The sequence below is a fragment of the Dama dama genome, chromosome 28 (assembly GCF_033118175.1).
Source record: "Dama dama isolate Ldn47 chromosome 28, ASM3311817v1, whole genome shotgun sequence".
NCBI lineage: Eukaryota > Metazoa > Chordata > Mammalia > Artiodactyla > Cervidae > Dama > Dama dama.
This window is the reverse complement of record NC_083708.1, coordinates 58,283,741-58,298,862: the sequence shown is the minus strand read 5'-3', so window position 1 is coordinate 58,298,862 and position 15,122 is coordinate 58,283,741. Positions and strand designations below refer to the sequence as shown.

The following is a 15,122-nucleotide window of genomic DNA, read 5'->3' as shown; positions in this document are numbered from 1 at the left end:
AGGTCTGATGAAGCAGTGATATGCACGCACAGTATATGCAACCTCACAAATGTGAAAGACCATGCTTCCTTTTCAGGAAAGAGACCATTCTGATCCCAGAAAGATAAGTTATGAACATGCCTGAAATAAAATGAGATCCTTACCAAATCATGAGCACACAACACATGCTTTTAAACTGGCAGCTAATATTCCTGAAAGCAATGGTTTAACAATGGTTATAAATAACATCCTGCTCAAATAAAACATAATACTGAATATTATTGTTTAGTCACTAAGTCATATCCAACTCTTCTGCAATGCTATGGACTGTAGCCAGCCAGGCTCCTCTGTCCATGGGATTTCCCAGGAAAGAATACTGGAGTGGGTTGCCATTTCCTTCTCCAGGGGATCTTCCTGACCCAAGCATCAAACCCAGATCTCCTGCATTGGCAGGCAGATTCTTTACCACTGAGCCACCAGGGAAGCCCAATGAATATTATACTTGATTACAAATTACATCCAGTCCACATGAATTGAATGCATACCATACTTTAATAATCAAGACAATTCAGCTGTTTTTCTTGAATATATTTCAAACAGAGTTCGCATATAACCCGTACATAACAATATTGCTGTGTTTTTATTCATTTTATAGTTAAGGGTCCAAAATATATTATGTTCACAAAATAGTAGTCTGTGAATGTCAACCAGTTTTTAATGTCTATTCCATCAGAAATATGCCACTCTGAAAAAGAAAAGAAATATGCCACTCTGGCCATATACGCTAATCTATATTACCGAAACTAAACAAAGATGATAATTCAGAGTCTCATCCCCACATGTAAGTTCTAATTGCCCTGAAAACCTCTAGGTCAAGTTCTCAACCTTTGAAAATGATCACAAATATTCCAGAGCAGTCACCATAGCCATGTATTTGAGCTTCATATTTACACATTGTTTTGTATACTTATATGTATTTATAGTGGTGGATTTGAGACATGAAAGTGACCACACGTAAGAAAGCTAAGTCCCATATCAAAAACAAGTGAAAAAGGAACTGAAGAGATTTTGTGATTCCAATAGCACGGACTCCAGAAACTGAATGCTTAGACGTAACTCCTATATTTTCTTTAACTAAGAGGTCATCGCCATGCTGATGGCTTTGAGGCAGTTTCTATATATCAGTGTCATTAATCAAAAGAGTGTACTTACTACCATGAACTTGGGTCTGATGCCATAGCATTAACTTTGCCTTTCCCCCAAAGAATCATTTGCTTTTGAAGTAGTAGGCATTTAAGGCACATTTTAACAAAGCCCATCATACACCCAGCTTAAAAATGGAAGCTCCACCTAGTTACACTAATATATATACCTAAGTAACGTGTGATTTACCAGTTAGGCAAATGTCTCTGTCTTGAGGATAAAGTTGTTTTAGAAAAGTGATTCTGTATTTGCACATTCAGAAAGAAACACTGTGTAAAAAATATTAAAGAATTAGATTTGTAAGAATAGCCTCCAGGTACCATGTTGGTTATAGGTTTGGAAATTAGGAAAAAGACTTCCCTGGAGCCCCTGGGATCCTACACAGCGCTTCTGAGCACGAATCATGAGGAAGGGAGTTAGGGCACCTTCATGATTTTTACAAATTTCCTTCCAAAATGCACAGATCCTTGGGAGGGCTCAAACCTCAAATCAGCTACCACCTTAAATTGCAGTTTCCAGCCTCAAAGGAATAGGACTTGGGAAGAATGGACGAGGAGAGGATAGAAAGAAGCCACGGATGGTCTCAAGGAAAAGTTGCTTTAGGAACTATCCATTTTTGCTACGATCAGCATTGCTATCCCTACGAGGCTCTGCTAAAAATATATACATATGAATATTTTCTAATACCTGTCAACGTGCTTTAGGGCACTGAGCCTTGGGATGGACTAGAATTATCTACTTGGAATGGTTTGGGATGAGGGTAGATTTAGAATCTCTTCACGTGCTGTTGGTCTAAAGTACACACAAGAGGAAGAATCTCATAGAAACAGACAGAGCTAACTACAGTGCCTCCTCTGGTCATCCTCGCCCCTGCCCTTTAGCAGTTTTCAGGATGGCTTTCTCAGCCATGCAGAGCATGCTGCGGGCGAGCCGAGCCTGGCTCAGTCGTAGGTGGGCACAAGCAGAGTCCATGAGGCACGCTGCCACAGCTGAGGAGACTCAGAGGTGACGGATGTGCCCGCCAGGATTCAGTTCTGTGGCCGAGAACTGAAATATTGCCTGTGGTTGTGGAACAATGTCAAAAGGAGAAAGAAAGAAACTGGTCCTAAATAAACATTTGGATTCTTGCATGGCAAGAGGCCCATTCCACAGAGGCGAAAAACTGTATATATTTTAAAATTGGATATATTTTTAAATCTGCAAATGCTAGTCACCTCCATTTGGGAAACCATGTAGCTTCTGATATTACTTTAGCCTCAGTGGCAGGTACAGAAAAGCCTTCGGAAACCCTGCAATTCAGCGACATTCCCATTTCTCTCCAGTGATTGGCACCATTTTGGAAATATGGTCCCAAAAGACAACAATAACACAGCAGAAAGAAAGAACCTCTCTGTATAAAATGGTTTTAGAGATGTCTGTTGAGGTAAAGAGTTTTATAAAAACTGTCACGGAGGGAAGCACTGTCACAGCTATAGAAATGTTTAGATAAGTTTGGTGCTAATATTATTCTATAAAACATCTATTTATATCCGTTATAAACAGGGGACAGGTCTTATTGCTCCTGGAGCTTGCCGCCCCAAGCTGTTCTCCATGGAAAAATGATTTTTCTCAACAATTGGTAGCAAAGATTCCCATGCTTAAAAAAGTCATTGCTAATGCATCATTTTTTGATTAATTTCCGTTTGCCCCATAGATACGGACTCAGTATGCATGTCCTAGACACCAAGGACAGAACAAAGCTTAGAAAAGTTGTTTTATCAAAGTTTAGTTCCATGAGAAAAAGAAAACATGAAAAAGTGCAAAATATATACAGTTCCTGGCAGTACGCACACAGGATTTTTTCTGACTACAGACCATAAAAGTTTACATTTGTGTAATGAAGTTACAGTAGATTTCACTTCATTGTTAATATACAAGTTTTTGCTTCAAAGTGCTTACTTTATTTAAAAAAGAGAAGATTAAAAGAAAGGGTGGCAGGATCTCTTTTTTTTTTTTTTTAACAACAAACGTATGTCATATGTCCCCATCTCCTTCCTCCTCTTCCTTGAGTTTTTTTACAACAAACGTGTGTCTTGTGTCCCCATCTCCTTCCTCCTCTTCCTTTAGTGCAACACAGGGCAGCAGCTTCATTGAAACGTCTGATTTCCAAAGATGCTCCTGAAACCCCACCTACAGCAGCACCCTAGGCGTCCCGTTGGGGGTGGCTCCTTTCTTCTTCTGCAGCCGATTCTGAACCTTTCGCGATTTCACGACTTTCATTCTCACCTCAAACACTTCATGGATGGCCTTCCGGAAGCAATGAAAATTATAGTCAATCAGCCCTGGAGAAGAAAACAAAAATATTTCTAAGTGCCACCTAGAAGCCTTTTCAAGTCAGCCATAGCGAGGAAATGCCAGTAGGGGGCGGTAGAGGAGAAAACATAAGGTCCACAGACTTCCCTAGAAGGTCTGCAGCCGAGCTTCAGGCATTGCAGGCAAAGTCTTGTGAGTATATATTTTTACAAACGAAAGGTTCCAGAATATATACCACATTTTCAAAAGCGTCTATGACCCCAAAGTTTTGAAAAACCAGCTGAACTGCCCTTTTAAAAAATCTTTCAGAATTAAAAACTGTAAGAACAATTAAGATATATCTTCAGTGAAATATTTATTATATCTTTTCCCCAAAAGGCATTATTAAATTGACTCTGAACAGAGGCGGACCTTGACTTGGAGGTCAGCTTACATCTCCAGGTCACAATCCCCATCAATCAGCATTTACTGAAAAGATATTCAGGAAATATTTAAGCTACTGTCATAAGCCCTAGGGAAAACAAAGTCCCCAATTTCAGAGGGGTTATCATCACCTCGGGTCAACTCTGAGCTAAGAAATTCAACGATCAATGACACTCTCAGTGTTTCAATATTAAGTAAATTTTAAGCGGCCAATAGTATGGGAGAATTTTCTTGAGTTTTCAGAAATTAATGATACAAAAATAGAATAAAAGATAATCCAAGTCCTGAGCCCATTTCAGATCATCAGCGCCAACATGTAAGTGTTGAGAGCAGTGTGATGTGTACACCAGTCGGGATAAGGCAGTGGGTTCCCTTTACTGCCTCTGAAAGTGCAAGTGGTAGTCACTAGCTGTGTCTAACTCTTTGTGACCCACGGACTGCAGCCTGCCGATTCCCCAGGCTAGAATACTGGAGTGGGTTGCCATTCCCCTTCTCCAGGGGTCTTCCCGACCCAGGGATCAGGAAGTTTAAAGTTTACTACTTTTAAACTTATTAAAATAACTAGCCCCCAGAATATTTCCATCCACTCAGGTGATGCTTCAGGAGCCCCAACACCCCCGCCCCCCAAATAAATAAATAAATTTAAAAAATGGGATTGGGATTCCAGCCAAGGTAAGGGACGCTTCAAAGCAGCCACGTAACTAACCACAAGCGACTGTAAGAAACACCCTCTCAGCTTCCAGGAGCAGGAAACCCTGAGTGGCGCCCTCTGCTGCTTCTGCCGTGACAGTGACCACAGCGCGACAAATCTAAGAAACCGTCTCCTCAGGAAAAGACCGGTGAGAAAGAGCCGGGAAGAAGTAAGAAGTAAGCCAGCCCAGGTGGGGGCACTTCTGCTCTGCCGGAGGCTTCCTTTGGCGCGCAGACAGGTACTAGGGCTATGGGAATACAAGCCTCTGAGGGTGCCCCTCATGACGGGGTATGAGACCTGGGGGACAAAGTGGCCGCCTTGCATGTCCAATGGGGGTGGGTCTATTTTCTGCCCACAGAGCTTCTCCAAGATTCCCTCAGCAGAAGGGAGCTCCCTGGCGCACCAGTGGTCACGATCCTGCATGCCTCACGGTGTAGCCAAAGAAATAAAAGGAAAAATTTTTAAATAATAGCATTTAAAAAGTATTTTTAAAAAGAAGTAAAAAAAATAAATAAATAAAAAGAAGTGAGGATTAAAAAAAAAAAAAAAAGAAGTGCGGATAACGCTGCCACTGAAGATAGCTTTTTTCCCTCCCTTCTCTATTTCCCCACGTCCTCACTTTTATTTCTTGGAACCTTCTTCCAAATAAAACATGAACTTCAAAAAAAGAAAGAAACAGGGACCAAAGACATGATTTTATTTAGTGGGAGTTTGAGTAAGATATGTGAGCGCCACCTCAAAACTCTACCTATGTGTCCCACTAACTGCCTTAGGCAGAAAGCTTAGCTAAAGGGCTTTGGCTCAGTGAGAACTCAACTCTAGGAAATTTCAGAGAGACAACTGATGATTCCTGACACATGTCAACTTACTCATCTGTGCACGTTTAAAACACAACAGTAATCTTCCTGCATTTGGAGTTTTAAAAGTGAAAATTCACAACTGAGGCTTTTAAAGAACTGTATACAAAGAGTGCTGTTTATTTCACTCTTTCATAAAAGGCTGTTGACAAATATAGGAACAGAGACATGAACAGAATAAGCCCTATCTTTAGCACCATACAAAGTATGGTTTTTCAGGGTACAAATAAGTGAAAACAAAAGGATAAAAAATTATATAGACAAAATGGCACCAGTTTTGTTGGAAGAAAGGAAGGAAAGAGGGGATAACAGAAGAGAAAAGTGACAGGAAGGCAGAAAAGGAGGAAGAAAACCCCAGAAATTTAACACGGGGTTCAGCTCTAAGATGGTGAAATTCAGTGATTTTATTTTGCTCTGTATACCCTAAGTTTTCAAAGCATTTTTAAATAATGAACATGTATTACTTATAAGAAAAAAAGGCTATTTCAGAAAATGTTATTATTGCTACTTTGTTGGGAACTTAGGGTAATGGTTTAGTCACCAAGTCGTGTCTGATTCTTGGAACCCCATGGACTGCAGCCTGCCAGGCTCCTCTGTCCATGGGATTCTCTAGGCAAGAATACTGGAGTGGGCTGCCATTTCCTTCTCCATTTAGGGTACATCATCTCCTAATTACTAGCAAAAATCCTTAACTACATCAGTAAGCTGATATTTCCCAGTTTAGATGGGGGACAGGGAATATGAGTATCTTTAAGAGGTTAATCGCTTTTATTTCAAAATAAAACTCAATTTGGTCCTAAAAAATATTTGGTGACATTATTAAGTATACTAGTATCTTCCCTTTTTTGGAATCACGATGCCACCCCTGTGTTTTAGGACTAAAGAATGGACAAGGGCTGAACAGAAGTTTAAAAATGTCTAGCTTTAAGACTGCATGAGTTTCACCCTTTACACGGGGAGGACAAGTGGTCACAGCGTCCCTAAAGCCTTCTAGAAGTGAGGACCAAGAGGGAGGCCTTGGGCCTCCCTCGGGTAAGGGACTCTACGGCCAGGCAATAACACCCCAGCTGGCTTCGCTCCTGGAAAACCTAAGGCCCCTCCCTGGGAGAGGGGTCTGGTTCCACTATCACCTCACGCTGCTTCACAGATCCCCAAACCCCACTGGCGGGGGGCAGGAGCCAAGGGGAGCCCGAGACTGAAGTCTGGCAGCCTCCAGAGGCACGGCTGCTGTCCACCCACATTCAACGAGCAGGAAAGGCAGGATCCGTCTGAATGGAAATGCTTCATTTAAATCACACACACAAAAAATTACCTTTTCTTTCAAAGCTTTCCTCTCTGACAAAGCACACAAGAGCCAGGAACTTTGTCACCTCTTTCAAATAGAGAACTGTTGTATTATTCAGCTTTATAATGGCTGTTGACTCCTTGTCATAGGGGGTTCCTGCTCCATCTTCTTTCAGGCTAAATGGGAACAGAAACCAAAACATATTTGACCATTAAGAACTACAATTTGTTACCCAGCAACAAGACCGGATTATCACAAAGAGTGATAATCATAACGATAGGGAGTTTACACTTACAGTGCCTTCCAGCTAAATATCTCAGAAACACCCGATCCCAAGAACGTACACAGTGTATGATGGTCAGCGTCCTACTGACACCCAAGAGGCTGAACTCTTCATGGACCTGAAGGACACAAGTGATGGATGGAGGCCAGCTCTCCTCCTCTCCACGGCCCATGAGGGCTCCCTGTTTCCTCGTGACAGAACAACCAGGCTGTCTAAAGCACAGCCTGAAGACCAAGGAAGGGTGAAGAACTTTTCCAAAATAAAGCAGCCTGAAGAGGCGGTCAAGTGCTGGGCTAGATCCCTCATCTGGGGGAAAAAACTGCGATAAAAGAAAGAATTGGGACCACTGATAAAATTTAACAAAGGACTCTATATTAGATAATAGAGTCATGAAGTCATGTTAAATAGACTTAATTTGATATTAAACTGTGGTCCTGTAAGAAAATGTCCTTGTTATTAAGAAACAGACGTTCAAGTATTAACAGCTGTGGTCAAAGGATCATGATCTGTAACTTACTCCCAAATGGTTCAGCAAAAACAAATGTGTATGTACAGTCATCCCTACGGAGCAGGCTTAGGGCCTGGGGTTGGCTCTAAGACTCCCCTCAGCAGATACCCAAATCCAAAGATGCTAAAGTTCCTCATGTATCTGCATATAACCTACCCACATGCATGTGTGCATGCTGAGTTGCGTCATTCATGTCTGACTCTTTGCAACCCGATGGACTGTAGCCCACCAGGCTCCTCTGTCCAAGGGAGTCTCCGGGCAAGAAAACTGGAGTGGGTTGCCACGCCTTCCTCCAGAGGATCTCCCCGACCCAGGAATCGAACCTGTGTCTCTTGGTCTAACTACCCTGGCAGGTGGATTCTTTACCTGTAGTGCTACCCGGAGAGCCCCAACCTACATACATCTTCCCACTTTCTTACTTCCTTTTGGCATGCGGGATCTTAGTTTCTCGACAAGGAATCGAACCCATCCCTGTGCAGTGAAAGCCCAGAGTCTTAACTGCTGGACCATCAGGGAAGTCCCACTCCTCCTCCTCATCATATACTTTTAATCATCTCTAGATGACATAAAATGCCCAATACAATGCAAATATTATGGAAATAGCTGTCAGCGTGCAGCAAATTCAAGTTTTGCTTTTTGGAACTTTCTGGAATATTTTTCTGAATATTTTCAATCCACTGGTTGGTTGAATCTGTCAATGTGGAACTCACATATAGGGCCAACTGTATTAGAAAAAGAGTGAGCAAATAAGGCTCACTGATAAAAACTGGTGAATCCCAGAGAAGGGTATATTGGAGTTCACTGTACTATTCTTGCATATTTTCTATAGATTTGAAATTTTTTCAAAATAAAAAGATAAATAAATATTTAAGAAAAGGTGTGGCCTGCAAACACAAATTACTTGGGTTTGAATCCCAGCTTTCTCATTTTACTGTATAAATTTGGGCAAACTGAGTCACTTTTTTGAGCCTCGATTTCTTCATTGTATATTAGCAGTGATTACTTCAAAGTTTCCTAATGCAATGAAATAACATGTACGTAACACTAAGCATAGTGCTGAGAGCATATAAAATGTACAACGTTAACTGCTATTATCATTATTGATATGCCTTTGTGATCAAAACTGGGCCCTCTGAAGACACTGCCATATCCAGTTCTGTATCTTGTTTATGGACAAAGGAGGATGTCATATACCTTTCCCTTATCTGAAACTGTGTGTGTTTTCAAATCCCAGCTGAGACTCCTAGGCAGACCAGGTCACCTGCTTCTAGGATCTCCAATGGCAAGGCGGACTGCTTCCTGGGCTGTGGCACGCACCCTCAGCTACCCTCTGCAGGCCCCCCGGGCTGGGTCGTGGTCACTCTAGCAAACAGTCTCAAGAAACCCCAGAACGTATGCCCCATTTGTGACCCGGACCCAGACTGGTTCTTACTCAACAGGGCAGGTTCCCAGGCCCACGGCATTCCACCACAGGAAAGCAATCTGCCAGTAAAGCCCTGCTCCCTCCCCTGCCCGGCCCCTTCCTCCCAGTGTGTGTTTGAGCTGGATAAAAGTAACTGATTAACATTGTTTCCATGAACAACTTACCATTTATGTCTAATTACCATATGGCAAAATAATGATTATGCATATCATTGAGTATGTGCCAGATTAATTGTGCTATTCATTGTTATTTGATTATGACAATCATCTAAACTATAATCAGGATAACTTTCATCCTCCGTGACTATTTCAAGGTCATCCACTTAACAGTTTAAAAACAAGAGAATATTGCAAGGCAGCAGTCTTGGGAAATAAGGTCTATTTCTAAAGCCAGTGTTTAATAATAATAATAATGATAAGGAATTCCCTGGTGGTTCAGTGGTTAGGACTCCACGCTTCCACTGCAAGGGGCCTGGGTTCAATTCCTGGGCAGGCAACTAAGACCCCGCAACTCATGTGGCTCAGCCAAATAAATAAACTTTGGGAAAAAAAGTTTTAAATACTTTAACTTTAAAAAATAATAATGGCAGATACATTTGGGGTCCACCAGGGGAGACCTAATGATATTTCATCCTCACTGCAGTCCTGAGAGGTATGTATGCAGGTCAGGAAGCAACAGTTAGAACTGGACATGGAACAACAGACGGGCTCCAAACAGGAAAAGGAGTATGTCAAGGCTGTATATTGTCACCCTGCTTATTTAACTTATATGCAGAGTACATCATGAGAAACCCTTGGCTGGAAGAAGCACAAGCTGGAATCAAGATTGCCGGGAGAAATATCAATAACCTCAGATGTGCAGATGACACCACCCTCATGGCAGAAAGTGAAGAGGAACTAAAGAGCCTCTTGATGAAAGTAAAAGAGAAGAGTGAAAAAGTTGGCTTAAAGCTCAACATTCAGAAAACTAAGATCATGGCATCTGGTCCCATCACTTCATGGGAAATAGATGGGGAGACAGTGGAAACAGTGTCAGACTTTATTTTTGGGGGCTCCAAAATCACTGCAGATGGTGAAATCACTGCAGCCATGAAATTAAAAGACGCTTACTCCTTGGAAGGAAAGTGATGACCAACCTAGATAGCATGTTAAAAAGCAGAGACATTACTTTGCCAACAAAGGTCTGTCTAGTCAAGGCTCTGGTTTTTCCAGTGGTCATGTATGGATGTGACAGTTGGACTGTGAAAAAAGCTGAGTGCCGAAAAATTAATGCTTTTGAACTGTGGTGTTGAGAAGACTCTTGAGAGTCCCTTGGACTGATCCAACCAGTCCATCCTAAAGGAGATCAGTCCTGGGTGTTCATTGGAAGGACTGATGCTAAAGTTGAAACTCCAATACTTTGGCCACCTCACGTGAAGAGTTGACTCATTGAAAAAGACTCTGACGCTGGGAGGGATTGGGGGCAGGAGGAGAAGGGGATGACAGAGGATGAGATGGATGGATGGCATCACCGACTCGATGGGCATGGGTTTGGGTAAACTCCGGGAGTTTGTGATGGACAGGGAGGCCTGGCGTGCTGCGATTCATGGGGTCGCAAAGAGTCGGACACGACTGAGTGACTGAACTGAACTGTCCTGAGAGGTATGGATTGGTTTCCCTGTTTCATAAGGGAAGGGACTGTGGGTGGGCATGTATGTTAACAGTTAACAGAAAGAGTCTGAACTGAATGGAAGGAGAAAGTGGTGAGACCAAGGCTCCCTAGAAGCTGGCAGAGAAAGCTGCATAAAGCAGGCCACAGCCAGTGAGCAAAGAGAAAGATGAAGAAACGCTTTACCCCATCAATGGCTGTGAGATCCAATATAAACAGGCAGCAACAACCTAATGCCTTAATAAGACAGTTCACACTCACTCTGTACAAAATCCTGAATTCAGCAAATTTACTATTATGGGGAATTATTTCTGTGTCCAGTAACAAAATCAATTTCCCTCATTCCTTATTTTTTATTCTTTTATATGTACAAGAAGTTCAGTTTTCTAAGGTTAAGACCGTAATACTAAGCAGGTAATGTCTGCTTAGTTTTGTAGTTCTCTGCTACCCACAGCAAAAGACAGTCAAAAGTATATTGGAAAAAAAAAAATCCAGCCATTATTTCCTATTATAAAGAAGGTAACAGAACTATGGTTAATGTGAGATATTTATGTAGAAATCCAAGGATCCTAATACTTTCCCTCAAGTATACATGACATCATGATACGTGACAGATTTTTCAATAGAGGAACTAGGAATCAGATGAGCTCAAATCCTAACTTCGTTCCCTAATGATAGTGTGAGCTGGGGTTAGAAACTTCACCACTCTGAACCTCAGTTTTCCTATCTGTAAAATGGGAGTAGTAATTCCCACCTCATGGAATACTGAAGAATTCAATGGTATAATATAGGCAATGAAATTATCAGCATAATGCCCATGCATTTACTCAACAATTTTTTGTTATTATTATCACATACTAAATGGTGTATTTATAGATCTCAATCATTTCAAATAAAAGTATTAAGATCAAATAAGTAAATTCAAAATACCTCAAGGGTTACAAAAGAGAAACTTGCTTGACGGTAGCCTTTCAGAATGTTCTACTTACCCATAAATACACGAAATATCAATGACCACATCGATCATGTCACAGCAGAGCTCGTAGGTCTGCATATCCACAGGGGTGCTATCTGTTGCAATATAAATCTTACTGACCACATCAAAGAGAAACGCCTTTTCAATTCCAGAATTCTGAAACAAAAAGGAGAGTCTGCCTTAAAAGGATAGCTGGTTTTAGAGCATGACATGGTTACATAAAATGACATGACATCCTTAGTGTTAAATACGAACTAGCAAAACTTTCAGTTGTTCCATTTTATTACAGTTTAAACCTCATTATCATGAACATCTTTATAATGGATTTACTTAAGAAATGAAAACTGAAATTATCACACAAATTTTACTGACTTTAAATTAAAAAGTAGATTTTAAAAGTCTAAGCAAACAAACTCAAAATTGTGCAGTGAGAATCAATGTGAATACAACTAATTCTACTTTGAGCTGGTAGTTTTTAGGACTCAGCCAGCCATCATATCATTTATTCATAGTGTTAAACAGATTTTTAAAAATTCAACACCATATATCTTACAGCCAAAATCAACTTTTATGCCCTCTACCTCTGACAGGACTCTTTTAAAACTGAATGATTGCCTACAGCTTCAATAAACATTCCGACTATACCAGTGAAGTATAGAAACTGTTTGGGGAGCTAAATTTTAACGGACCTAAAACAGTATGTAGGCACAATCTTCAAATGTAATATTTCAGAGACCTTGAAGTACTGTCAGACTAAGCAGAAATAAGATTGTTTGCACTCGTGCAATGTTATTCTTAAATTCCACGAATGACTCTAATGGGATAATATTCTTTACTTACTGAGATAAAGATGTTCAGCAAATTCTCCAGGGTGGGAAGTTGTGGAATCAGTTTCTGAACCACTTTGCTAAAAGCTTCAAATATTGAATGGTCATATATGCTTGTCAGATAAAAGCTGAAAGATGAAACAGTATTTCATCACTTGTTACCTCTGACTGAGGAATAGGCTGTTCAGACTATGTCGTAACACCAGTATCATGCCTTCTGTATTCACTACAGCTCTTATACACACATTCTAGTCCCTGCAGAAGTCAAAACCACCTCGGTAAAAAACGAACATGAGAAGTCCCTGGCGGTCCAGGGGTGAGGACTCTACTTTCACTGCCAAGAGCCAGAGTTCAATCCCTGAGTGGGGAGCTAAGTTCCCAGAAGCCATGCAGTGCAGCCAAAAAAAGAACTTACCTCAACAAGACATTTCTGTCCGTCTCCCCCAAAGCAAGAACTGTGCCTCGTCTCTGCCGACTGGCTGGACCAGAAGGCTTAAAAATGCAGATGCATGTGCCTGTGTCAGATTCCTTACATTCTCCAAGGGAATCTGCACTAATCATCTTTATACACATCTCTCATGTTATAGCAGCTACATGACTGATACTGAAGTATCCAATCTTTCCATTTTTCTAATTTGCCAAATGAATGATGCATACATACTACCCCACAAAAATTATAGAGAAGTGGCTTTCCTCTGTGAATACTTATTTCTATTTGGTTTTTTCAGAGGATTCCTTATGATTATAGATACTACCTATAATAGTAAACCTCAGCATCGATTAACTTCCTGGATGCAGTGTATGGGTTTTCTCTTCTGTGATTTTCATATGAGGAAGGCTTAGCTTTGATCTTTGGTCCCCAAAAAAAATTTTATAACCCCAACGCTTTTCTGAAAGACTGGAGTTAGCACACGCAAAGCTCACTTTTCCCAAACACCATCCTGATGTCTACAGCACAAAGCAGGGCACAGGGGTCAGTGACTGTCCGTGCCAACTGCTCACGACGACGGCGGGGCCCCAGTGACCCCTGAGGCGTTTCTCTTCTCACCTGAGATGAATTTTTTCTAGCCCGGCATCTGCAAGGTCATCATTGGCCCTCTGGTGGATGTCCCTCTGGGTTTCAATTTTGTGGTCATCTGACAGGCCATCCACTTTGTGGATAAACACCTCGAAGTTGATGTCGGTGTTGACTTTGTAGGCCCTGGTCACGGTGAGGTGGAGCCTGGCCAAGGCCTCCATGTAATCGTCCTGAGAACAGAGCGCAGCGGGTCAGGGAGGCCTCTCTGGGCTTCCTGCCGAAGCCTTTTGGGCGGCCTTCCAGCCTCCCGCCTCGCCCCACGCCCAGCCTTACTGAGGTATGACACGCACCGCGTGGATTTAAGGGCCACGGCACGTCTTGATATACACACGGTGGATGGGGGCACCCGGGCAGAGCTGAGTGGTTCTCCTCTGTAGAAACGCCTCAGAGATAGCACAGCCTGCAAACCTCAAATCATGACCATCTGACCCTTTTTAAAAAGTCTGCTGACCCCTGGGGTCTACAGGAATTGCCCCAAATAACACAATGCTGTTTTTTTTCTCCTTCTACAGATTGATACCCATACAATAACACAACGAAAGCCTGTGTGTATGCATCTCTCTGTTTAAGAAATCAAACAGTAGACATCAAAGCCCCGTGTTTCTCCCCATCCTGCCAGCCAAGCCCATCACTCTACCCCACGCTTTCCAGAGGTAACCAGTACCCTGACTTCTGCCTTTAGCCTCACCCACCTCTTTATACATTACTATTAAGACATACCTATGTATCCTCAAACAATATACAGAATTAATTTACATTATTTAAAAATTTACAGCAATATCAACGTGCCTGTGGATTACAGTTCGCCTTCTCCGTGCCCATTGTGTCAGTAAGATTCACCTTTGTTGAAGCACAAAACGAATGCGTGATTCCTAGGAACAGTTCTATAAAATTCCATTGTGGATGGTCTATAATTTGTCACCTACTTGCCTGTTGATGGACATTCAGAATGTGTGAGATCAGGAAGATGACAACGTGGCCAGTCTCACACACATGTCTGTGCCTGTTTGTCTCTTAGGGCTTCCCCTGAAGTCAGGCTTGTTGGGTCAGAGTACTGAGCACTTTGAACTTGACTAGATACCATGGAAGAACCCCGGCTCCTCCAGACTCTCACCAGCACCCAGGGTTGTTAGATCTCTTCACCACTGCCAACCTGAAGGGTATGAATATGCCTCGGTTTTTTGGGGTTCTTTTTCCCCTGGCTTCATGGCTTACAGGATCCAGTTCCCCAATCAGGGATCAAACCTGTGACCCTGGCAGTGGAAAGTCAGAGTCCTAACCACTGGACAACTGGGGAATTCCCCAATAGGACTTGTTTTTATAGCAAAAAGGAAAGGGATCTTCAGAACAACATTTAAAGGACTTTTCACCCGCTCATTCTGACTCCAAAACTGGACAAATGAAGAAAGGCCGATAAAACAGGGGATGTTCTGGGGCATTCTTGTATTCCCCAAACTGATTAATAAAAACGTAGCCCTATGTATGTGTATGTGTGGCTGAGTCCCTTTGCTGCCCGCCTGGGACTATCACAACAGTGTTAATCTGCTACAATATAAAATAAAAAGCTAAAAATAATACAATAGCTGCCCCACTCTGCACTCCGACCAGCAGTGTGGAAGCTTCAGCTGTTCTCCATGTTTCCTCACACTG

The 15,122-nt window shown here is 42.0% G+C and overlaps 1 protein-coding gene across 1 annotated transcript in view; it reads right to left on the bottom strand.

Moving 5' to 3' along the window:
- Positions 1-512: 512 nt before the first annotated feature.
- Positions 513-15,122, bottom strand: part of RRAGD (Ras related GTP binding D) — a 32,700-nt gene continuing 18,090 nt past the window's right edge. The window contains exons 3-7 of the mRNA XM_061131579.1: positions 13,443-13,642; positions 12,408-12,522; positions 11,581-11,723; positions 6,758-6,906; positions 513-3,503 (exon numbers count right to left, since the gene is read on the bottom strand). Coding sequence (XP_060987562.1) covers positions 3,352-3,503; positions 6,758-6,906; positions 11,581-11,723; positions 12,408-12,522; positions 13,443-13,642 — 759 coding nt within the window. The 3' untranslated portion in view covers positions 513-3,351. The remainder of the gene's footprint in view (positions 3,504-6,757; positions 6,907-11,580; positions 11,724-12,407; positions 12,523-13,442; positions 13,643-15,122) is intronic.